The following is a 25621-nucleotide window of genomic DNA, read 5'->3' on the forward strand; positions in this document are numbered from 1 at the left end:
CCATTGGGTTATCTGTCTTTTTGTTATTGATCTGTAGGAATTCTTTATATATTCTGGGTATGAGTATTTTGTAGGATACACATATAGCCAGCATATTTTCCCACTCTGTGGCTTGTCTTCGTACTCTCTTAATGGTGTTTCCCACTGTGGTTTTAAATGAAATTCTATTTAACAAAAAGTTTTTCCCTCGTCTCAAATAAAAACTGGGTTTCTGGCTGGCCCTATAGTTTGATAGTTTTCTCGTACATAATAAAGTGTCCTTAGATGGAGTGAAAGAAGCCTCCCACAAAGGATACAAATGTATGATTTCACCCACGTGAAGTTGTAGAACAGGCAGAACTAATTTATGGTAGAAAAAAATGAGAGCAAGGTTTGCCTCTGGGAGCGTGATGACAGATAGTGGCTGGGAGGGACATGAAGGAACTTCCTGGATCGACGGTTGTGTTCTATATTTTGATAGGGATCTGGGTTGTACAGGTACATGAGCTTGTTAAAACTTATCAGTCGGTACATTTAAGATTTTTGCATTTTTTGTAAATAAATTTTACCCCAAAGAAATAATAAAACTGTAAGCAAATGTTGAACACTACTTAATAATATATACGCTTAAGTATTCAGGGAGAAGCATACTAATGTCTGCAACTTACTTTGAACTGCATCCAAAAAATCATTCAGGTCCTTGGATAGAGTAGTGGATGCATTGCTATATGATAAAACAACTAGAGTAAAATGCTGTGGTAAAAATCGAGGTAGGGGATACTCGGGTGATCATTGTAAAAAAAAAAGTCTTCACTTTTCTGTAGGTTTGTAACGTTTCATAACTAAATGGACAGAAATAAGTTGAAAGTCCTTAAAAAGTCCTTCAAAGTTCGGTGTGGCTAGAAGAAGGCCAGTTTTTCCTGCTCTGCATCCATCACCTGCTTCTGCAGACCCTCCCTCCATCTGTGCCTGGGGCTACCCCTGCAGGAAAGCGGCTTCCTCCCTCCCATCCAGGAATACCATTCCTTCCGCCCATCCAAGAGCTCAGCATCCTGTGCAAGCATGTGCGTCTTGACCGTCTGCGTGGTGCAGGAGGATTGCGTCCTCACACTCAGCCCGCAGAGACTCCAGGAAAGGCTAGGCGTCTGGTGTCCCCCTGCCTGTGGATCCGGCCAGCCCAGCCCAGGGGGATGCGCCTCCGCCCCACGCGGCTTTCCTGGGCGCAGTCCAACTGGGAACTCCTGCCGCCTCCAGGGGCTTCCTGGTTAACCATTTAACACACGTGACCTCGGTTAATGGAAAACATCTGGCCTTATGCTCCCCGGCAGATTGAGACTTTGGAGAGCAGAGCTGGAACTGAGAAAGACACGTCTGCTCCAGACAAACGAGCGGAAACTGTGCAAGATTGTGAAAGATGGAAGAGAGATTGAGAGTGAGGGAGGGAGAGTCTGGAGGAGCAGTGGCCACTAGAGATAGGAACCTGGAGAAGACATCAAACCCTCTTACTTTCAAGGGAATCTCAAACTGCAAAACACCATTTTTTACCTGCCAAACTGTAAAAACAAAATAATTCTTAAGTGATAATACTCAGTGCTGGCAAGGATGTGATAGTGAAAGAGCACTTTTGTACATTACCCGTAAGAACTTTTCATGGAAATAATTAAAAAATATGTATAAAAGATCATACATTTTGAATCAATAAATTACATTCTAAGGGTGAAAAATCAACATGTTTTCAAAGACCTGTATATAAAATTGTTTAACAAAGTATTATAATAATAGCAAAATTGGATATTGTCCATCAGGGTATTAATTAAATTACAGTCCAACAATGTAATGCAAATACTATGCAGACATTTTTCATGATATGCTTTTAGGGGAGAAAAATCAGGTTACAGAATTTTATACACAATGTGATTCCCATTATATGCTATAAGAGTATGAGAAGTAACTTGTTCTCTTTTTCATATTTCTGGTATTTCCCAAGTTTTCTGCAATGCATGCACATTGTTTTTCAAATCAGAGAAAAATTTTTTTTAAAAGCAGCATAGTCTTGGACTGGGGTATGAAAGTGATGTCTGTCTAGGGATTTGGGATATAATGTAAAGAAACTGTATCTTAAAAGGGTTGTTTAAAAACTCTTCAAAAAATCAATTTGCAAAATCTTTTGCTTATAATATGAAGTCAGTGCAGGTCCCAGTTTGGGATCATATTGATGGAAATGTTAAGTTGGTGGGTAGAAGGAACAAAGATTACAACTTAAGAGCAGAGTTCTGTCTGCATTGGGCTGGAGCAAATGTACTACAAAATTCCTGACAGTGTAATTGTAAGCATGGGATATGAACTGTCCATGGTGGTAAAGGTTACTGCTACTGCTGTCTTGCAACATAGATGGCATTAGATGCAAATTCTCACCAGCGACAGGGGAAATGAGGAGTCACTGGAAGGGAAGGATGGGGGGGAAGGGAACTTCCACTTATGGAACTCCTATAGTTTGCATTGTGCTGTGAGTTTTGCAAGCATTATCAATCATCTAATCCTCAGAGTAGCCCTGTGAGATGTGCGTTATATTGTTGTAGCCAGGAAGTGACAGAAACCCATGTCAAACTAGCTTAAGCAAAAAGAGGATGCAGTGGTTCAGTTATCTGGAAAGGACAGTTTGATGGAGGCCACATGCAATATGCTCATAAATCTCTGGCAGGTTATGTATAACCCGAAATAGCTGCAACAGTGTCTCCCATCCCACAGGCCTCTCCTACATTGTGATTATGATACTCTTCACATCAAGAATGGGGTCCGTGTTCTTCCTCCTTGAATTTGGGTGGGCTATGACTATGGCAGAGGTGATACCATGTGACTTTTGAGGCTAGGTTATGAAAGGCAGTACAGATTCTACCTGGGTCTCTTGGCACACTCACTCTGGGAACTCAGCCACCATGCTGTGAGGAAGCCCAAGCCACATGGAGAACTGTGTGTAGGTGCTCTGGCTGACAGCCAGCATTAACCACTAGACATGTGCGTGAGGAAGCTCTGAGGTGACCCCATCCCCACCACCATCTAGCTGCACCCACGTGAGCCACCCTGAACAAGAGCCACTCAACTGAGTCTAGTCAAGCCCAGAACCATGAAAATGATAATGAAATTATAGTTGTTATTTTAAGCCACTAATTTTGGGGGTGGCTTGTTATACAGCAACAGATAAAGTGTCCACATAAAATCTCAGGTAAGAGATTTTATTGACATCATTCTTTGCTCGGGCAAACAGCTTCTTCCATGCTTCTGGGAAAGATGGCAGCAAGCAGCTCCCGCTTATAATGTCCCTACAATTAGAGATTTTGGAGGATGGGCGAACTTTCCACTGAGGCCTGGCCACTTAAGGTGTTCCGTGCCCCTGGCCATGAGATCATTCAAAGATGGTCAAAAGACCCAGGCAATCGTTCTTCCCTAGGATTTTCATGCTGGGACCTTCGGGAAAAATGATCCCTCCTATACTCTAGGACCCTGATGGGCTAATTCCCCAGGAATAGGGGAGGGGGAATTATACCTCAAAAGCAGGGGTGCTGTTCCAAGCACACATGAGCACAAAGGATATACAGTTTAATATTGGGGAAGAGTCTGGGCTACCTCAACCAGAACCTCTCAGATCTTAAAACCCTAAAAAAATTAATTCATTCTTTATTCATTCAAAACACTTTTGTTGATTAATAATTGCTATCATGTATTCATTTTTCTTTTGTGTATTAGGCATTTATTAAATCTTCACTTAATTCTGCACCATAGAGATTATCCTTATTTTATAGACAAAAAAAAAAAAAAAAAAAATCTGAGGCTCAGAGAAAATAAGAAACTTACTCAAGGTCAGAAAGAATAAGAGTGGCCACTTTGTGATTCAAATTATATGGCCTGGTGAACTGGCAACGTCCCTCAGGGCCACACTTAGGCAAAACTGTGCGAAGGCTGAGATAGAGTCCCTCCAAACCCCTCCCACTTTGCAGTCTGCCCTTTCTTTTGGCAAATCTCCTACCAGATGCTCATGCCCTGGTGCCGGTGGGTGATTTCTAAGTATGGTCACCTTGGCAGCGACCTGAGCCCTAGCTTTTTCATGATTTCCACCAGAACTGTGCTCACTCCCATGCCTTTAAGGCCACTGATTCCTAACACAGGTGAGCGCAATCAAGTATTCACAAGAGAGCCCTCCGCGTAATGGTGTCTCGTTTGTACTTGACCATGACATTCAGGGTCTCCTAAAGAAGGGCTCCTGGTGGAAGAGACCAGCCCATGGGTAGCCACATGGGGATCAGCGAGCATATCACTTTCCTAGGGCTCCTGTGACAAATCACATAAACTGGGTAACTAAAAAGGACCAGAAATTTATTCTCCCACAATTCTGGATGCCAGAAGTCCAGAGCCAAGGTATGGGCAGGGTTGGTTCCTTCTGGGGAGTCAGAGAAAACCCATTCCACGCTTCTCTCTTGTTTTCTGGTGTTGCCGGCAGCCCTTGGCATTCCTTGGCTCCTAGATATGGAACTCCAACCTGTGTCCCCATATTCACGTTGTCCTCCTCTTTGTGCATAACTTGCTCTCAAATTTCCCTTTCCTTTCTCTTATAAGAACAGCAGTCATTGCACTAGGGCCCAGCCTTAATCCAGGATGATCTTGTCTTGAGATCCTTGTCTCAATTACAACTGCAAAGACCCTCTTTCCAAATAAGGTCACATCCACAGGTATTGGGGTGTGTGTGTGGCGGGGGGCGGGTTAGGACTTGGATGTATCTCCTGGGGGAACACAATCTAACCCACTCTAGCAGGGTATTTTGGGGCCTACAAGTCACACACTTAGGCTACCCCCCATCAAGTGCAGAGTCCTGTGCTGTCTTTGATATCTCACTGATTTCTCTGGACAGGCTTTGTGGGGCTATCTTTACAGCTACATGAAAGGAAAATATTTTCAGTCTAGACTTACACTAGTTCATTGATTACTTAGCAAGAATACTTATCAAAAAAAATCACAAAATGGGACTTCCCTGGTGGCACAGTGGTTAAGAATCCGCCTGCCAATTCAGGGGACACGGGTTCGAGCCCTGGTCCGGGAAGATCCCACATGCCGCAGAGCAGCTAAGCCCGTGAGCCACACCTACTGGGCCTGCGCTCTAGAGCTCGCGAGCCACAACTACTGAGGCCGCGTGTTACAACTACTGAAGCCCGCGCGCCTAGAGCCCGTGCTCCGCAACAAGAGAAGCCGCCGCAGTGAGAAGCCCGCGCACCGCAACGAAGAGTAGACCCTGCTCAACGCAACTAGAGAAAGCCCGTGCGCAGCAACGAAGACCCAATGCAGCCAAAAATAAGTAAATAAAATAAATAAATTTTAAAAAATCACAAAATAAGAAAAAAGCTGTAGGTCGACTAATTCCTGGTCCTCCAAAGGTTGAGCTATATCCAAGGCAGGCGGGTGTTGCGAAGCAAGGGGGATTCTCTGCTTGGAGGTGTACAGAGAGGGCATCCAAGGGCACTTCTGTTGCAGTTTCTGGTTTACAGCTCTTTCAGATCAAGGAGGGCATCTGAGTTATCCTTAGACCTAGGATCCTGATGGGGCTTTGCTCATTTTGGGGGTCTGTTCTTAGCTACCTCAAGTCCTTTCAAAAGAGAGGTTGTGTGCAATCACACAAATAAATAAATAAGGGAAGAAACATTTTGACCCTCTCTTCCCTGGGAGCTGCTGAGGGCAGAGGTGCTGTCCTGCCCTGAGCCAGTGCAAAGCCACAGCCCCTTAAAGCCTGCCTCCGCTGGTTATTTCTCTTTGCTCATCCTCAACTCCGAATACCTGTTATTTATTTATTTAACATCTTTATTGGAGTATAATTGCTTTACAATGGTGTGTTAGTTTCTGCTGTATAACAAAGTGAATCAGCTATACATATACGTATATCCCCATATCTCCTCCCTCTTGCGTCTCCCTCCCACCCTCCCTATCCCACCCCTCCAGGTGGTCACAAAGCACCGAGCTGATCTCCCTGTGCTATGTGGCTGCTTCCCACCAGCTATCCACTTCACACGCTTAGTAGTGTATATATGTCCATGCCACTCTCTCACTTCGTCCCAGCTTACCCTTCCCCCTCCCCGTGTCCTCAAGTCCATTCTCCACGTCTGCATCTTCATTCCTGTCCTGCCGCTAGGTTCTTCAGGACCACCCTTTTTCCTTTTTTTTAAAGATTCCATATATATGTGTTAGCATACGGTATTTGTTTTTCTCTTCCTGACTTACTTCACTCTGTATGACAGACTCTAGGTCCATCCACCTCACTACAAATAACTCCATTTCGTTTCTTTTTATGGCTGAGTAATATTCCATTGTATATATGTGCCACATCTTCTTTATCCATTCATCCGATGATGGACACTTAGGTTGCTTCCATGTCCTGGCTATTGTAAATAGAGCTGCAGTGAACATTTTGGTACATGACTCTTTTTGAATTATGGTTTTCTCAGGGTATATGCCCAGTAGTGGGATTGCTGGGTCGTATGGTAGTTCTATTTGTAGTTTTTTAAGGAACCTCCATACTGTTCTCCATCGTGGCTGTATTGATTTACATTCCCACCAACAGTGCAAGAGGGTTCCCTTTTCTCCACGCCCTCTCCAGCATTTATTGTTTGTAGAGTTTTTGATGATGGCCATTCTGACCCGTGTGAGGTGATACCTCATTGTAGTTCTGATTTGCATTTCTCTAATGATTAGTGATGTTGAGCATCCTTTCATGTCGAATACCTGTAATTTAATTTTACACACCTTTATTCATCCGGCTGCTTAAACCGCCCCCTCACAACTTCCCAGCCTGATTCCTGTCAAGCCAGCCATCCCTGGGGCCTTCTTGTTCCCCACCTCTGGCTCTCCTTCCTTTCTACGCTGGACACATGATCTTCTGCTCAGCCCCATTTTATTGAAGAAACTGAGGCTTACAGAGGTAACATAACTTACCCTATGTCTATGTAACTAGGGCAATGGCTGAGCCAAGGTCCCGAAATTGCAATCCAGTGGCCTTTCCATGTCCCCCAAGACGCCTGGTCCCTGATCCATAGCAGCAGTTCCCAGGCTTTTGGATCTTGGAACTACTTTGGAGTAGGGAGAACATCCTAGGACATGGCTGACCCCCAATTGTTGAAGCGCTGCTAAGCGGGGAGCAGGAGTTTGTGTCCTCGGGCCAAGGCTTGTCCGCACAGTTGGGGAGTGAAGTACTGAGGGTAAGGATAAGGGAAGCACCTCCAGGCTAGGGAAGACCTCCAGGCTGCTAGCACGTTGCTGTTTGCTGGGCATCATGCGAAGCACTTTACCCATTTTATCTGCTCATTTTCCAGATGAAGGAAGTGTGGCTCTAAGAACATAGGTGATTCAGCACCTGAGAGCCTGAAGTGGGATTCACATGTACGTCTGTCACCAAAGTCAGATTGGAGGTAAGAAGTCCCACACAAGTGCTGGCTGTGCCTGAGGAGGGGGTGAAGACTGGTGTCCTGCCTGCTCCCCACTGCCTATCTCTTTTTTTCCCCAGTGACACCTGTGAGCCCTCCCTGGGCTGTACATGGACTCCTGCAGAGGCTACGAGAGCAGGCACCGCCCCCAAGGCTACTGGTGACATGTTCTCAGAATGCCAGACCAACACTGCTTTCGGAGAAACCGGTACCACCACTTTATAGTGAGTGGGGAGGGCCTCTCCTAAACCTGGCAGAGCCTCGGAATCACCTGAGGTGCTTAAAAAGTACAGCTCGCCTGGACCCCATGCCAGCCTTGGAGAGGTGACCTGCTTTTCAAAGCCACTCTTCAGGAAGGAGCTGCCAGCGGGTGTGGGATTCCACAGCGTCTTACGCTGGCCCAGCGAGATAGGGGTAAATAGGGCAGGATACTAGACAGGTGCTTTTCTTATCCACACCCTCTCCAGTGTTACCAAAGGAGTGATAATTTGCTCTTGGGCTAGGTCCCTGACTCTGACAGATATTGCAAGGGACGTTGCCAGGGACAAAAATTGGTTTGAAGGAGGGCGAGAGAGAAATTCCTGATAAAGTGCTACACACTGGGGCACCTATTCTATGCCAGGAGCTTCTCACAACCCCTGGGTGGGTGCGCTAGGCCCGACCCTGGACCAGGTCTGTTTGGACAAGCACCATACCTTGGCCTCTATTTAGGACTGTTCTTCCTTTGGTTTACTCCTGAAACAGCCAATAACCGAGCCAAGATGATCCAAATATGGGTACAGGCGAGTGGCTCTGACTCCTTACTGCCTCCCTTGGGGCTCACAGATGCCCATGAGTTGGGTGGTCCTGGCAGCCTGGGTGGAGGGGAGCCAGGTGGGAGAGGACTGTGGGCTCCCTGCCTCATATGCCCTCAGTCACATCCGCGCCCAGCAACTGGCGCTGCACAAATGACACTGCTATTCAGGATGTCACCTCACCTGGGCCGCATGTCTGGGTTTTGGACCTTGACCTCACTGCTTTGTTGGAGTGACCTTCCCGTCTACATCTGAGCTGTGGGGCTTAGCTTTCCGTGGGCAGCCTGGGCTGGAACAGGACGATCAGCTACTCTCGATAATTACTGATACAGTCAGACTGACCGTCTGAATGCCTTTGACCATGTCGATTCCCCAGCAGCTCCCCATCACCTACGGTCAAATTCTGTACTTCTTAACTTCGTTACCAACTTTCCACTAGCTAGTCCCATTCGGCGTTGACGGCCTGCCGTACGCCAGCCCCACCAGACGCCTGTCCTCCCTGCTGCTCCTGTGTCTCCCACCACAGCGCTGCTCATACCTGTGAGGCCACCTTGAGTGGTACAGGTATCTGGACTAGGGAGAGCTGCACTTGAACGCTGCTTCTGAGTTTCTTTACCAGCTGAGTGACCCTGGCCAAGTTACTGTAATGCTCAGGTCTCACTGTCGAGCAAGGCTGAACTATGTCTAAAACCAGGGTACAGGCTTGGGAGGGGAGAACTAGGAGCTTCCTGGCCTCAGGGAGCCTCTCTTTAATTCCTCTCTGCCTTAGCATGCTCACCTGCAAAATGGAAACATGAGTGCTTCCCCTGCAGGACTGTGGCAGTGACTGACGGGGAACATGGGGCAAGGAGGGTCTGACAGCTGTCTCCTTTTCTTCCTTCTTACTATGCAACCACCTGCATCCTCCAAAGTCAAGCTCCAGCCTTTCTTCTCCGCAACCTTAACCCCTTGCCCCTCCTAGGTCCTGACTGTCCTTCTCCCTGCTAAGCCCTCGCTTTCCCCACTTGTTTTCTGCCCACCCAGCTGCCTGTGGCCAAGCTTCCACAGGGACTCTGGGAATGCTCCCTGCAGATGCACATTTCACCCTGACCGGGGCTTCCACCCATGCTTGTTTGCTCTGCAACCATGGACTGTTGGACCTCAGACAGACCTGACACTCATCAACCCTGCCTTCCTCCGAGCTTGCGGCCAGCAATGCTCCTGACAGAGGGCTGGCAGTAGCTGCAAACTGACGTCTCAGCGTGCCTGATCAGCGTGGCTGGAGTTGAGGGAAGGAGGCAGGAAAGGCCACTTCTATAATCCTTTTCCTCCACACGAGAGGTGAGCACATGCCAGGTCTGAACAGGTGGGAGCGCCTGCCCACCCTCCAGCAGAGAATAGCAGAGGGTGAGAAGGGGAAGCTCAAACACTTCCAGATGAAATTTGTTGGAAAAAGTGAGGAAGAGAGATCGCAACAGAGTACATCATTTCAAGAACCCAGGTCATCAAAGACTTAAAGTAACAAACGTACTTTTAATTGACCTATTGATAAAAACGACTCAGCGGGGATCAGTAACCATTTCAGCCCCCACTCTGTTAGTGTCATATCCTGGGCTATTTTGAGCAACTGGGTTAACTAGTTATTTATTAACTTCATCCACAGTATTACAAAAACAAGGTATTAGATCAGTTTAGGTGAAATGTGTGGCTGGCAGCCAAACCCAGTCCCTTACATTCCATATTTTTTCTTCAGTTCTTCTACTTTGTCGACATAAGCTTTCATGGCATCTTCCCTGGAAGTCCCTGTAAGGCATCAACAAGATTATTTGTCAGAGAGGCAGCATGGTAGAAAGGCAGCAGACTTTAGAGCCCTGGTTTAATGCTCTGAGGCTCAATTTCTCACCTGTGAAGGGGGTGGTGGTTCTACTACCTACACCTCACAGACCTGGCCAGGATCTGACTTGAAGTCCTCGAGGAGCCTGGTCCACAGGAAATGTTCCATAAAGCACTGAGCCCATAATCTGTGTGCAGCTGTCCAGGGCCTGTCACTGGCCTGCTGGCCACGTGAGTCCCCCTACTGTCGTGTCAAGCCTAACATGGGGAGCTGCAGTGACTATTGGTCCTGCTGACTCTCACAACTGGCTTTGACCTATCACCTATTTCTCTGCCTGGCTCTTATCTCCCAGAGCTGTTAAGCTGCCAGGGAAAAAACAAAGGCAGGGACCCTCTTCTCCCCAGAGAGAAGCTATGAGAAACGTCTTGAGAACTCTGAGCACAGCAGCTGGCTCTCGGAGGGGAATATAGAGGACCCTGGAGATATCCCTCAGAGACAGTGGTGCCCGGAGTCCTGGATTCTACGCTGAAGGAGAGATACTCACTGGGAATCAGAGTGTGTTCTGGAGCAATGGCAAGTACATGGGGCCTGAGAATGGTATGGAAATGCCCAATGAGAACGGACAGTCAGACGGGCATTCCTCTTCCAGTTACTTGCAAATCCTAGGAGTATATTTTTTGTATTCTGGCCCCTTTTGAATTCAAGTGTTTCTCATTTGCAGGAAGACAGAGGGCTTATTCAGAAACAAGCTAGCTAGGGCACAAAAGCTGGCAGGCACTTTGGTGCCAACTTTTGGGTCTTACTGCTGTAGGTGGCACGTGATTAAGTCAGAGCTGGGATATTGCTTGGCTGCTGTTGCTTAGCGTATAATAGCTCCATTCACCGAGGCTACGATGTGCCAGCAGCTTGCCATGCATTAGTTCATTCCTTTTTTTAGGTGCCTTTCTGGCTGGAAGGGAACCGGGGAGGGCTGCTTGGGCTAGAGGGTCACTGCCTGGCCTTGTGGGGGAGAAGGAGGTTTGGACAGGAAACCACCCCTCATTCTGAATACATATAAAGGCCAAGCCAACTCAATCACCTCCCAGTCTGTTAGTGGCCTGGTCCCCAGCCCCTCCTCTCTCCAGATGATACCATGACTCAGAGATGGTGTTGTTGGAAAAGGTATAAATGGTATTAGAAGAATAAGTAGGTGGCCCAGTTATTTTTCCATTCTGGCCCCGGTCAGACTGGCTCCCCAGTATGTGCCTCATCCACTGTGTTCTCTCTCCTCACCCCTTACATTCCTTAATGAAGAGTGTTTCATTCCTGGGCTTCCCGAATGAGGGAAACACATTAGAACAATTACCTTTCAGCTCGTTCCAGGCATCCCACTTGGCCTTGCCTTTGAGGTCCAACATTCCAGGCCGTTCTTAAACAAGAGAGGGAAAGACATGAGACCTGCTGCAAGTTCTGACAAGGAACTTTATCAATTTTCTTGCCATGAAAGCTATATTTTATTACACTATTCTTTCTAGGCTCTGCTAATGGAGTTAAACGGGTCTAGTACGGCAGGTTCTGCCTTCAGAAACCCACATGTACAGAAATCCAAATTTAAAATCTAGACAAAGTAGGAGAAAAACTGTTCTCATTACTAGAGAGTCCTTGTCTTATAAGTTAAATAACTCCAAAATTTCTTTTAAAAACTGTACTTTAATTTTTTTTTTTTTTTTAAAACAAGTACTACAATCCATTCACCTGGTTTAAAATTCAAACACCACAAGGGGAATACTATAAAGTTTCCTCCCACTCTTCCCACCCAATTTCTCTCCCACGTTATTATCAGTTCTCTGGGTGTCCTTTTCTGTGAATTGTCTGTTTATATCCTTGCCCCATTTTGCTACCAAATTGTTAGTCTATTTCTCGTTGATTTGTGGGAGTTCTGTTCGTGAGGGCAAGCTTCCTTTAAGTTATACCATGGTTTTACACATATAGACCTGTTATCAGTTGCACTTGGAAAACACACTTACCACTTCCCTGCTGACCTCGTTCACTGCCACACTGAGAAGAAAGCCAAGGGGAGCAATCGCGGTGCCCATAGCCTGGACCACTGTGTCTGAGAAACATCAAGTCTCCCCCCAAGTGCTCGCCAGGAAGCATTCCCAGGGATACCTGAGCGAAACTGCACCTGCAGGATCATCAACAGCATCCTAGAACTGCACATCCTAACAGCCCTTTCGTGATGATGGAAAGGTGGTACATTTGCATTGTCCAACTCAGGGGCCACTTGCCACTTATGGCAGCTGAGCACCTGGAATGTGGCTTGTGTGACTGGGGACTGAACTGTTGATTTTATTTAATTTTAAGTATTTTCCATTTAAATTTAGGTAGCTGCATGTGGCCAGTGGCTACTGTAGCGGACAGTGCAGCCCTAGAGTGAGCTGATCAGGAAGTGATAGATTCCCAAGCCAGTCTACCTACACTTATGTGGAAGCAGGGCAGAGGCCAGTCTCTGTGAAAATCGTGTTTGTCAGAAAAGCTTCTCAGCCATTCTGGTCACCCTCATTTCATCTCTCCTGCCTCCCTAGGAAGATGCAGAATTTATAAACCCAGGGTAAAACTCACTTTCACCGCAAGACCTTTCTTAACTAAGCCCACCCTGTAATCTTTGCTTTGGCACTGCCCAGGATCCTTAGCAGCCGGCCCACCAGCTCCACCTTCTACCCCAACTGCAGTGGAATTAGGGGCTACGCTTGCCCTCCTGAACAGGGGCGGGGTGACCTCCTTCTACGCTACTATGGCCACCGCCTCTGAGTCCCTTCATAGACTGCATCGTGCTGAATTTCAGGAACTTATGGGCAGAATGAAAACTGTCCAAGGCAGAAGAGACAGGATTACACAATATGGTGGTCCAAACCAAGGTCTCAAAATCTGTACCAAGATTTTTTGACAGGGGCCAAATGGTCATCTGGAACTGCTATCAGCAAAAACGCTTCTGACCTGCCGCAGGAAGCCAGCTGCTTCTCTGCTCCAGCCATCAGGCTTGGCCTGGCTGCCAAGTGCTCCGACTTTGATCCTGCCCATCTAGGTGGAAGCAGTATGGCTCAACACTGATCTGAGAGTTGGAGCAAATTTCTTCCAAGCTGGGATCTTTGCTTCCACCCAAATAGATGGAAAACTCTGGAATGAATAAAGTTCTTCCCAAACTAGGATTTGAATACTGCTATATGAGCCACCAAGAAACCAAGAACAGTGCAGGGTCTGTGAACCCCATCCAGGAACATGATCTCTGGGGAACCTCTCCCAGCTTAAACCTCAGGAACGCCATGAACTGCCTTAAGAGTAGGGCAGTAGGGCTGTGGGTGGTTTTGAGAGTGAGGTTCCCAGGTATTAAGAGTTCCAGCAGCAGCCAAGCCTGCTGAGCCTGCTTTGATGAGTCTGGACCCTCCCAGCCTCACCTCAGCATACCTGTATTTATGTCACCCACGGTTGCTTGTTTGTAGCGGCTGTAGATGAACAGCATCTCATCGTCTGCTGGCTTGGTCTTGAGGTGCTTAACTTCCTCAGCAGCTTTCTCAAACTCAGCCTAAAGTCGAGGGAGAGAAGAGGCCTGAATAGAGCACAGTAATGGGGATGGAGGGATTGGAAAGGCAGCATTCCTCTTGCAGTGAAGTCTTTCCTCAACTCAACAGGGCAGCTAGAAAGATTCAGCAAAACCAGGAGGGGAAGCACATCGGTTCACTCATTTGATGAACAACTATGCATTGGGCTCTCTCACTATACTAGGTATCAGGTGCTGGAAACAGAGGTGAAGGAGACAGGCTAAGACTGCCTGCAGTGGGCATACAGTTCACAGAAAAGGCAGCGTGGCCAACTCCCTGGCCAGAACGGGGTCCCAGGACAGCCCTGACTTACGGATAGGGCTGGCACTGCGTGATTGAAACAGCTGAGAAAGGAACAGGGCATGAGCGCAGCGGTGTCAGCGGCCAGAGCCCGCTGGCCCCCTCCCCATGAGGGAGGGCATCCAGCGCCGACCTCTGACCCAGTGCCTAACTGGAGGAAGGGCAGAGGAGCCAAAGGTCACCCCACACTGCTAGGTCCCAGAAAAGCGTCTACAGGCGAAGGAGGGAAAGACCTCTAGGTCACCCCTCCTCACGCTGGGACCCTCCCCTTGCCTCACGCCTGACACTCGGCCCCTACTTTCCCTGACCTCCAAGTTCTCAACCACGGCCTCCTTGCTTCTCCACTCTGTATGGCGCCCCTACTCCTGCCGTGTCCTTCCGGATGGGGCACACGGTCGCCTTACTCTTTCGATCCATGTAACCCACTACATCCTATCTGTCTTCATAGGACCCTCGCCTCCGACCCCAATTCCTGCTTCACTGCGAATTCCTCCCCATGGGCAGCTTGCCAGCAGTTGCGGGCTAAGTAGCGGTGTTAGGAGTCCAAACACGGAAAGTTCCGCTTACAGGGCTCTGTCCAAAGAGTTTGCGCTGGGCATGGGTCCAGGAAGAACAGCAGAGCCGGAAGGAAAAGACCTTGCAGGGTTGTGTCTGCGGGACGATTCCCGCACCAGCCTCCCGCCCCGTGGCACCTTCGCAGCTAGGCTGGGCACGCGTTATACCTGAGACATGCCGGCGGCGTTGCAACGATTCCAGGAAGCCCGCGAAGACGGCGAGAAACAGAGAGCAGCCGCACAAGAGTCAACTGCCAGCGCCTTTAGAGGCGCAGCCGCAGGTCTCCCCAACAGCGCTCGGGCGAGCAAGAGGCAGCCAATCAGGAGGCAGCTGTACGCTGGGGGCGTGCCCAGCCTCGGAGCATGGCCTACCTCTTCGGAACGCAGGCGGGTTTGGTCGCGCATGCGCACCAGGGAGGAGCCGCAGGGGACGCCGGGAGCAGGTAGGGACCGCGGAAGTAGGGCGCTCTCCGTCGTGAGGGCTGTTAGGCCGGGTTGAGGGTTCGGTCGCGGGCCACTGAAGGGAGTGACCGGCGAGGCAGAGGAGAGGGGGCGGGAGCTGAAGGGCGGAGGTTTTAAAATTTGTTTAATTAAATGTTGTGTCCGGCGTGAAAGGCCGGAAGTTGCACCGTTGGACAAGTAACCTCTCGGGCTTGGGGAGGGCGGGACCCCTCTCAGGGGACCAGAAGAGGCCCTCTGGGGATGGTCCCTGGAGAATCTCGCGAGGGTGGGAAGCTGAACTGTGTTCCCGAAGGGCGAAGCCGAGACCTCTTCCTTTGAATTTTTGGCACGTTCTGTGGCTTGCTGGTGGCCGTAGTTTGCAGTCCTGTTTTGTTTGTGTGCAGTAATCCATCTGGTGCGTTAAAGTCAGGGACAGTGTCTTATTTGTCTGGACTTAACAAACTTGGCCCGGACTAGGTGCTCAGCAGACATCTGTTAAGTAAATGACTCCTTCATTCATGAATGCGTACTGAATGGTCGGGTATCTTGCGCCGTTCTAGACCTTGGGAATACAGCAGTGAATAAAACAGATAAATCCCTGCATTCCTGGAACTTACACTGGGGATAGTAGTGAATAAAATCAGTTAAATAGAGAGTTTGTTAGGGGGACAGGGAGTTGGAAGTTTGCAGTTTTACATTGGGGGGGGGGTGGGTGGAGGGTTAAGGGAAGGTAACATTTGAGAAAGCCCCTCAAGGAGAGGAGGGAGCCTTCCAGGCAGAAAGTTAGTGTAAATGTGTGAGCAGGGAGTGAGGGAAGGATAGGAGATGAGGCTGGAGAGTTAAGGAGGTGGCAGGCTGGCTAAATGATGCAGAACTTTGACTTTTATTCTGAGTGAAATGGGAAGTTAGAGGCTTCTGAGCAGAGGATGAGGAGACTGAGGGGGGCAGCTTTGCAAGGTTGTTACAGAGGCCGATGTTCTCCATGGGAGAACGGAGCAGCACAGGTGGATGGGAGAGTTTGAGGGTGATGCCTAAGAGACCCAAAGGGAGAATTTTGTGGCAGCGGTTACAAAAGAGCTGGGTGCAAGGAGGGAATTGATGGAAAATAATTCTCTGGAGATCTTTTAAAAAAGAGAGACCATTCCTCTCCAGTTCCTAATTTGTAACGAGATGAGTGGAGTACAAATCCACGCCCCCAACTCCCCTCCCCCCCGCCCTGTTAATTTATAGCTGTAGGTGTTTAGACTAAAGAAAGTCCAGGTAGAAGCTTTCAGATGTAACTTCCTAACTTAGTAGAGGTCAGGCTTTGTGAAAAGGGAAGAAGTGGAGATGCAATAGCAGGGAACACATCTAGAGTCTTCAGTCTATGAATAATTTTGTTTGAGAAAGCGAAGCCAAACAAACTAACAAAAATTTTGGAATTAACTTTGGGGAAATTACATTTGAATTGTAAGAGATGTGAGTGTCTTCCAAAATGACAGTTCAGAACTGTCTTTTCACTCCTAGGCTCGGATGAAGCTTGGATTCACTTTTGCTCCATCATCTGGTGCTTACAGCCTTCTTGATGGAAATTCAGATGATTCCCTGTGTGGGTCAGATTTGCAGTCAAATATATCTTCCAGTCAGTAGGTTTTAACACGAGGTTATTGTGTTTGGCACATTTGAAAAGATTAGGTATCTCTGATAATGTAATTTTGTTCCTATTCCTCCAAGGTTGGCTGGTGTGATTGAGTTTTGAATGGAGTTAAACATTGCAGAGAGCACGGCTAGTGTTTTAAATTAACTTGGCAGTCTACAGTTTAAGTGGGGGTGATTTGTTGGTTCCTTTTTTTTTGGAATATACTCCGCTTTCCTTAAAAAACCAACCTTGCACATGGTGGTTTTGTGTCCAGGTTAGTCTACAAAAGTTGCTTAAAGCAACTAAAGTATGGAACTAGTAGGGATTGTGGATCCCAGGGAGGAGGGTGCCATGTGATCTTGACAAGGAGGAGAAGAAAGAGTGTTTTTCCTTGTTAGAGGGCCCACCCTAGGCGAAGTTTTGAAATAGCTGAAGGCATGCTTTTTGTCTTACTGCTTCCTTCCCTCACTTGTCAGTGACCTATTTTTTGTAAACTCCACCTGTGGAAATGCTGCCTTATGCCCTGCATTACCACCTCTAGTCTAGGGAATTGAAATGCCATTCAGCTTTTAACATAAAGAGAGGGTAACAAGTCAGCAGCTGGGATTTAATTTTTAAAAGTAAATTTTAGAGTATATTTGGGGTTAATAAATTGTATGAATTTTTTTATTCTACATTTTGACAATACTGGAAAGGAAATTGCTCTTCATATCCCGTGAAAAGACAAGTTTGTTGGCTCTGTTTATATCCTTTTAGCAACAATCACAGTTTGTAATTATTTAATTATTTTTTGTAATTATTTTATTTACATTTATTTTTATTTTAGTTTCCTCTTCTCCTGTCTGAGCCCCCTTCCCTACATAAGCCAGGGGGGATGGGGATCACTGTGTATCAATCAATGCTCCGTCTCCAAGTGCCTGACACTTGTTAGGCACTTAAGTGGTGGGTGAATGAACAGAGTGCTTTTTCCTCTATGAAACATATTCCTTCTGATTAGCCATGAACTTAGAAACTAAGTTTATTAGAACTGAATATGAAACTGTGGGTTAAAGTGGACCGTGTAATCTCTTTGTTATACCCCCAACCTTGGAAACAGAACACCTGATATGTTAAGGGAAGAAGGGAACCTGATAAGCCAGCTCGTTCGCCTGATGGACCGTCCTAGTTAGTGGAAAGGCCATTATCATTATTGCAGCTTGCCCTCACATCCTTGGGTTGCCAGTTTTGACTGCTCACGGGCTTCACTTGCTGGGTCTCAGTGGAAGGCCAGTCGGGCAAGTTATATTAACAGATGAAAGCAGTTCTTGCCCAGTAGGTGTGAATAATAGTTTAATATTTCTTGGTATAAACTAAACCTCTGATTTCTAAGAGTAACCTAACCATTAAAACGTGAAAATCAATAAAGAGCTTTACAGTAAAGCTTCACTAGAAGGCAAGGGTTAGATTATTCACAAATGATGGATTATATTCATTTGGTATTTGTTTTCCAGTTTCTTGGAATGTGACTCCTGAGGCATGGCTCCACCAAAGCTGGGAGGAGAACAGTGTGTTTTAAAGGGAAGGAGGTGTTATTGAACCCAACTGGGGTCTGCTCGCCCGATGGGCAGCAAAGCCAGTCTACTAACACGGGCTTGTGGTGAAGGAATGTACAGCGTTTACTGTACAGCAGGGCACCAAGCAAGGGAGTGGGAGAAGCCTCCTAGCCACTCCAACTTGGTTTTTGAGTTAGGGTTTTTTTTTTAAAAGGGGAAGAACAAAGAGGCTGGGATTAATCATTGTTTTGTGACATTTCTTAATTGTAGTTTCTAGTTTGGGGAGTCAAGATGTCTCTGGTTTACCATTCTCTGGCCGTGTGGTCCATGGCTTGGGGATCTGTTAGCTCATCTTGCCCTGGAGAAACAACCTGAGTTTGTATGTTAATGATGATGTCTATAAATAGCAATTTTAGTACATTAAAGATGTTATCGACAACAGCAGTTGTAGTCATCTGACTCTGGTTGATTAGTGCTCAGTTAGCACAGGATTGGGGTCTGAGGGGACAAGAAAGGGAATAAAATTTTGGATAAAGAGATTAATCATAAACTTGGTAAGGGAACTCGGTTTTAGGGGGACTTGGGTTCAGAGGCACTTGCGAAATGCTTCTGGGACAGGAGTGGAGAGAGCTGGGCAGAGTTGGGCGCCTTTGTTTTGTGAAGGGTGGGGAGGTGACAGCTGAGGGGGTGGCGTAAAAATGTACCATAGCTTTTCTTTCTTCTTCTTCTTTTCTTTTTTTCCTTTTCCCCTCTTATGTCTCTTTTCCTTTTCTGATGATATAACTGGTGAGAGGAGGCCTGGCAGCTGGAGGTCTCAACCAGCCCTTCCCCTTTGCCATTCTTTTCTTCCTTTGGGTGTTTGTATTCAGAGAAGTTGCAGCAAGGTGGGTGAGAGGAGAATGGGTGTGTGTGTGAGACGTAAGCGTGTGTGATTCTCACCTTTCCCCTGTCCTGATTTTGCCCAGCCAACATGGCTCGGGGTCGGGGTTGGTTTGGGCTTAGTTGAGACATGGAGACCAGGGCTTGGATGGGGGTCAGGGTTCCTGGCGGAAAGTGTCCTACACTGGCCGGGAGTAAGGAAGGAAGGAAGGGAAGACTTTCTTTAGAGTTACTTTTATGTAAGTTGGTCATGCAGTGGTCAAGTATTCTGTTTAGAAATACTTATGACTATGGGCAGGAATAATGAAGTGTTTTATGACGTTATCTTGCACTCAGTACTGTAGTTCTTGTTCAGCTTCATTAGAAGTATAAACTCTCTTCTAAATCTACATCGTCTTCCTCATCTTTGCCTATTAACCTAGCTCCTAGTTGCACATGACAAGCACTTGGTAAATGCTTTGGAACTCGGTTGTTAGAGATGATTTTTCTAGTGAGCTCTTCTCTTGCCTGTCAACAAAAAAAATTAGAAATATAAAAATCTGATGACAAATGATTTGGCTGATAATTCTTTTGGAGATAATGCCGTTTTAAAAAACTTTGTTTTGAGATAATGCCATTAAAAAAAAACCCCTTATTTTTATCTTGAGATAATTGTAGATTTATGTGCTCCCCAGCTCCCCCAGCATGAGGGATCTTAGTTCCCCGACCTCTTCAGTGGAAGCGCAGAGTCTTAAACACTGGACCGCCAGGGAAGTCCCTATGTGCTCTTATTGTTAAATAACACAGAGATCCTTTGTACCCTTTACCCATTTTATCCCAGTGGTAACGGCTTGTACAACTGTAGTACATGCCACGAACAGTACATTGACATTGATATGTTCAGGATACAGAACATTTCCATCATCATCCTTATGTTGCCCTGTGATAGCCACAGCTGCTTCCCTCCTGCCCCTACCCCTCCCCTGCTCCTGGCAGCCAGGAATTTGTTCTCTCTATTGCTATAATTTGTCATTTCAAGAATGCTCTATAAGTGAAAGCATGTAGTTTGTAATCTTTTGGGATTGGCTTTTTTACTCAGCACAATTCTCTGGTGATACATGCAGATTGTTGCGTGTACCAGTAGTTCTTTCTTATTGCTGAGTGTATTCCATCATATGGATGAACCAGTTTGTTTAACCATTCACCTGTTGAAGTGTCCTAAGTGTACTAGCTGCTGCTAGTACAGAATCTGTACTCATGTACAGGGTTTTCTGTGAACATGTTTTCATTTTTCTGGGAAAAATGCCCAGGAGTGCAAATCTGGGCCATATGGCCATTCCGTGTTTGGTGTTGTAAGAAACTGCCGTTGTGGCTACACCCTTTTATTATACATTCCTACCAGCAGTGAGTGAGAGATCCAGTTTCTCCATATCCTTGCCAGCATTTGGTGTTATCACTGTTTTTTATTTTAGGCATTCTGATAGGTGTGTAGTGGTATCTCATTATGGTTTAGATTTGCATTCCCTAATGACTAATGATGTTGAACATCTTTTCATGTGTTTATTTGTGCAATCTGTATATCTCTTCTGTGAAATTTCTCTGCGTCTTTTGCATGTGTTTAAATTGGATTTTTTTTTTTTAATTGGATTTTTTTTAATGTTGAATTTTGGGAGTTCTTAATATAGTCCAGATACTATTCCTTTGTTGGATATGTGTTTTGCAAATGTTTTCTTCCAGTTTTTATTTTGTTTTTTCATCCTCTTAACAGAGTCTTTCACAGAGCATAAGTTGAAATCCAGTTTTTCCAATTTTTTTTTTGTGGATTACACTTTTGGTGTCAAGTCTAATAAATCTTTGCCTAGCCCTAGATCCTGAAGATTTTCTCCTATTTTTTGTAAAAATTTTATAGTTTTGCATTTTAAAGTTAACATAATGAGGTTTGAGTTAATTTTTGTATAAGGTGTAAGAGTTAGGTTGAGGTTCTCCCCTCATCGCCTGCCCCCTTGGATGTCTAATTGCTCCAGCACCATTTGTTGAAAAGGTATCTTTCCTCTATTGAACTGGTTTTCCACCTTTGTCAGTAATCTATTGGGCATATTTATGAAGTCTTTTCTGGGTTCTGTCTTCTGTTGATCTATGTATCTATTCCTCCACCAGTACCACACAGTCCTGATTATTGTAGCTGTATAATAAGTCTTGAAATTGGGTAAACCGATTCTTCCTACTTTATTCTTTTTCAAAATTGTTTTAGCTATTCTAGTTATTTTCCCATTCCATATGAATTTTAGAATAATCTTGTCTGTGTCTACAAAAAAAAAAATCTTGCTGTGATTTTGAATAGAAATTGTGTTAAACTTGCATATCAATTTGGGGAGAATTGATATTTTTACCATGTCAAGTCTTCCAGTCTATGAACACAGCATGTTTCTCCATTTATTTTGATCTTTGATTTCTTTCATCAGCAGTTTGTAGTTTTCAGTGTAAGTCATGTGCATGTTTTGGTAGATTTATACCTGAACATTTAATTGTTTTTGAGTGATTGCAAATGGTATTATACTTTTAATTGTGTCCTTGTGTTCATTACTAGTATATAGAAATACGATTGGTTTTTTGTATTTGTACAATTTTTTATCTTGTATCCTGTGACTTTGCTGAATTCACTTATTCTAGAAGTGGTTTTTGTTGTTTGTTTTTTGTTTGTTAGATTCCTATTCCTTGGTATTTTCTATGTAGATTCATTTGCAGATAGGGACAGTTTAATTTCTGATGTATGTGCCTTTTATTTCCTTTTCTTGCGTTATTGCACTGACTAGAACTTCCAGCTCTTCGGGGGAGGGCATTTAGCCTTTTACCATTAAGTGTGATGTTGGCTGTAGGTTATTTTGTAGGTGCCCTTTATCAAGCTGAGGAAGTTCCCCTCTCTTTCTGAGAATTCTCATTATGCATGGATGTTGAAATTTGTCAGATACTTTTTCTGCATCAATTGATATGATTTTGTGATTTTTTTTTCTTTAGCTTGTTAATGTGGTAGATTACATTGCTTGCTTTTCGAATATTGAACTAGACTTGCTTCCCTGGAAGAAATCCCACTTGGTCATGGTGTATAATTCTTTGTGTATATTGTTGAATTCTGTTTGCTAATATTTTAAGGATGTTTATGTCTGTGTTCATAAGGTATATTGGTCTGTGGTTTTCTTTTTTATAATGTCTTTGGTGTGTTATCCTGGAACTATTAGCTTCATAAAATGAATTAGGAAATGTTCCCTCCTCTTCTGTTTTCTAGAAGTGATTGTGTAGAATTGATGTTAATTCTTTAAGTGTTTTGTAGAATTCTCCAGTGAAACCTTCTGGGCCTGGTGATTTCTCTTGAAGGCGTTTCAAAATTATGAATTCAGTTTCCTTAATAGTTCCCATTCAGATTATCTATTTTGTATTGGATTAGCGGTGGTAGTTTGTGTTTTTCAAGAAATTGATCCATTTTATCTAAGTTGTGAAATGCACATATGTAGATTCATTCATAGTATTCCCTTATTACCCTCATGGTGTGTGCAGAGTCTTTGATGATATTCTTTGTTTCGTTTCTGATATTGGTCATTTACATCTTTTCTCTTTTTTTGCCAGTCTTGCACAAGATTTGTCAGTTTTTTTGATCTTTCTAAAGAACTAGCTCTTTTTTCATTGACTTTCTCTTACTGTTTTTCTGTTTTCAACTTGATTGATTTCTGTTCTTTATTACTTCTTTCCTTCTGCCTACTTTGGGTTGTTTTGCTTTTCTTTTTCTAGGTTCTTGAGGTGAGAGCTTCCTGACCTTCCACCGGGCCCCCCTCTGACACTACCTGCTTTGTTAAATTAACATTTGTTAAGTGGAGCACAGATTGCTGGATGGTGAGCTGTGGCCAGCAGAGGACCATAGAGAAATTGAAATAGAGAAGTTTATTACTCACAGGTCCTGGAGGGAGTACATGGCACTCCTCGAGGGGCCACATGGTGAGGTCAAGACTGGGTGCAGAGAGAGAGAGCGAGCAATAGGGCCTGGAGCACATGACTTTATTAGGGTCTATGGGTGGAATGCTTTGGGGTTCCCAGCCTAAGGCCAGATTGGTCAATTCAGATGGGAAGTGCAGGGTTCTAGTAAGCTCCATGGGGGTTTTATCTAAGGGGGGTGTGTAAGGGGCAGGCCCTGGGAGGCAGGGGAAACTGGTGATCACAGGGGCTGTTGGGGAAGTCATATGAGGAGCTTGTATTTGCTTGTGACTCTGAGGGCTGCTATCTGGGGCACATGCTTGCATGAGGGGGCAAGTTTCAGTTTGAGGTCCCTATGGGCCACACAGCCAGCAGAATGGATGCCGAGGCAGCAATACCATGGAGTAGCTTAGCTAAACTCTCCACAACGCCATAGTGTGGAAGGGGAGGGCCCTTTTATTACTGTGGAGGTGGAAGTCTGAGCTCTGCAGGTGGTCTCCAGTGACTCTGGGATGCGGGGGAGTCAAGCTCGTTATTGTCCAGCTTCCTACTCAGCCTTCTCTGATGTGACCCTGGCAGGGGCTGGGGCTCCTCATTAAAGCCTGGGAAGGGTAGGAGTCTAGGCTCTAGCTCTGCCTTTGCTCGTGGCGGTGGGGCTGCAGTTTTTTATGCGATTTCTGGCTGGATTCGAGGGCTCGTTTGTCTAAAAGTTTTCTGTCTTGGCTAGGTTGTCCCTTTCCTGGTCCTTTGGCTAGAGAGAGCAGGCTTTGTTCAAGCTTTTTTTTTTTTTTTTCCTGCACCTGTTCATGTTTCTGGGTTGCTGACTTCTTCAGCTCCGTGTCTGAGAGATATGAAAACCCAGGGACCTCTCCACCATGTTGTTCCTCAGGTCTATAGGTCCCTGGCCAGTCTGCCGCCCTCCCTCCACTTTTTTGATCCTCTTATGTTTGTTCTATAGATAGTGTCCAGGATTTTTAGTTGTACTTTAGCTGGAAGCATAGGGAAAAGTACATCTACTCCATCTTCCCAGAAGCAGATGTATAGAACAGTACCGCTTAAAATTCATTAGTATTATTTTCTCTGTGAATTACACTAGATTCTGAATTTGTAACCTAAGTTGTGGCTATTAAAGTTGAATAAAGACTCATCGTTCTCCATTCTTTTCAGGAGAGCATTAGTTCTGTTTTGGCTATGTGAAAGCTGTTACATGTGGTTAAGCTTAAAACTTACCAAATTCAATAGCAGGATATTTTTCTTCTGAAGAAGCCAAGTGGTAGGGGAATATAGCCAATATTTTATAATAACTATAAATGGAGTATAACCTTTAAAAAATGTTGTATACCTGTAACTTATATAATATTGTATAGCAACTATACTTCAATGAAAAAAAAAAGCCATCTGGTCAGATACTTATTGGTTTGCCATTAAAAGTGAGTTTCAGTAAGGCCAAATTCAACTTTAGCTAGTGCTTGTATAATGTACATTTTAAAATATTACCTTAGAAACAGTTTATTTTAAAAAGCATCCTTCCTGGGATGAGTGATACAAAAAGTAAGTTTTGAATTTATCTTAACAGTACTTTCTGATTAAGTGTGAAAGTACTGGGAATGTTGCTCCAGTGAAACTGGTTGTTCTCTATTAGAGTCTGCCAAATACATTATTTGTGTGATATAATAGGTAGCTCTTCATGGAAGTCACAAGACGTTATGTTCTGGTCTTGGCTGTGCTACTGAATTAGCAGCATTATTCTTGACTCACACATCCTTTGTTTCCTCATCTGTAAAATGGGGACAATTGGACCTGCTTTGCTGATAGGTAATTGAGGATTATTAATGATGTTTCTAAAGCATTTAGCACAATGTTTGACACATGCTGAGTGGCTATTATTGTCATCATTAATGCCGTTTATTAAAGCAGAAACCTTGAAGCAAATTCATAACAAAATTAGAGATTAAATAACTTGCTCCTATCCTCATTATTAGGTCATAGAGTTGAGACTGAGGGGTCTGTGGCTTTTCTTCATTGACTCCATTATAAGTTTTCAGGAACTGTTTGCATTACCATTTAATATGGATTGGTGTAATAATAGTTACATGATTTTTTTTTTTTTTTGACGTGGTTGAGTTGGGTTCCTGGACCCAATTCCAATGTGTGTGTGTGGAGGCTTCCCCACATCAACAATCAGTTCTTGGATGCTAGCAGGTATACAGAAGTTCAACTCAATTCTGACACTGTTTGCCCAGAGATAGAATCAGATTCCATAGACAAAGGGCTCAGTCCCGCAAGACCTCCGTCCACTTCAGAGGCCAGTCACGAGTTGTTACCTGTGCTTTTGACCAGCTGCAGATTGGAGGTTCTGATGATCCCTCCAATTCAGGATGCCCGTTGCAAGTCCAGGTTGTAACCTGTACTTCGGATCGACTGGCTGTAAATCAGAGGTTCCCACGACTCTCTCTTGGGGTTCAATTAGTTTGTTAGAAGGGCTCCCAGAACTCCGGGAAACCTGTTTACTCACTAGATTACTGATTTATTATAAAAGGATATAAATCAACAGCCAGGTGAGATACGAAGGTCAAGGTCCTGAACAAAGGGGCTTCTGTCCTCATGGTGGATGGGGCCAAGCATAGGGGCATGTGGAAGTGTTCTGGTTCCCCAGTGTGGAAGCTCTCTGAAAAGGTCCAACAAGCTGTCCTTTTGGGTTTTTTATGGAGGCTTTGTTACATAGTCATGA

General features: G+C 45.2%; 2 protein-coding genes and 1 long non-coding RNA gene across 7 annotated transcripts in view; 1 reads left to right on the forward strand and 2 right to left on the reverse strand.

The window, feature by feature from the left end:
- Positions 1 to 9725: 9725 nt before the first annotated feature.
- Positions 9726 to 14778, reverse strand: DBI (diazepam binding inhibitor, acyl-CoA binding protein). The gene is made up of 4 exons (XM_082465949.1): positions 14647 to 14778; positions 13491 to 13608; positions 11392 to 11454; positions 9726 to 10015 (listed from the first exon to the last, which is right to left on the reverse strand). The coding sequence occupies exons 1-4, from the start codon at positions 14653 to 14655 to the stop codon at positions 9942 to 9944; spliced, it is 264 nt and encodes an 87-aa protein (XP_082322075.1). The 5' UTR covers positions 14656 to 14778; the 3' UTR covers positions 9726 to 9941.
- Positions 11709 to 13484, reverse strand: LOC309662804. The gene is made up of 2 exons (XR_014264979.1): positions 13023 to 13484; positions 11709 to 12210 (listed from the first exon to the last, which is right to left on the reverse strand). It is a non-coding gene; the product is annotated as an uncharacterized lncRNA (long non-coding RNA).
- Positions 14654 to 25621, forward strand: part of LOC309662757 (UPF0538 protein C2orf76 homolog) — a gene marked incomplete at its 5' end in the record, with an annotated part of 83778 nt that continues 72810 nt past the window's right edge. For 4 of the 5 annotated variants that reach the window (XR_014264928.1, XR_014264929.1, XM_082465946.1 and 1 more), the window contains one exon: positions 14654 to 14921. Coding sequence is in view for 2 of the 5 variants with exons in the window: in XM_082465946.1 (XP_082322072.1) it covers positions 14654 to 14921 (268 nt within the window). The remainder of the gene's footprint in view (positions 14922 to 25621) is intronic. The other variant, XM_082465948.1, reaches the window with a different exon arrangement.

The sequence above is a fragment of the Balaenoptera physalus genome (assembly GCF_965194825.1).
Source record: "Balaenoptera physalus genome assembly, chromosome: 6".
Classification (NCBI taxonomy): domain Eukaryota; kingdom Metazoa; phylum Chordata; class Mammalia; order Artiodactyla; family Balaenopteridae; genus Balaenoptera; species Balaenoptera physalus.

Coding starts and splice junctions, on each gene's coding strand:
- DBI (XM_082465949.1), bottom strand. Junction 11,455..13,490: donor CGTGGGTGACATAAATACAG/GTATGCTGAGGT, acceptor CTCTTGTTTAAG/AACGGCCTGGAATGTTGGAC. Junction 10,016..11,391: donor TGCCTGGAACGAGCTGAAAG/GTAATTGTTCTA, acceptor GATGCCTTACAG/GGACTTCCAGGGAAGATGCC.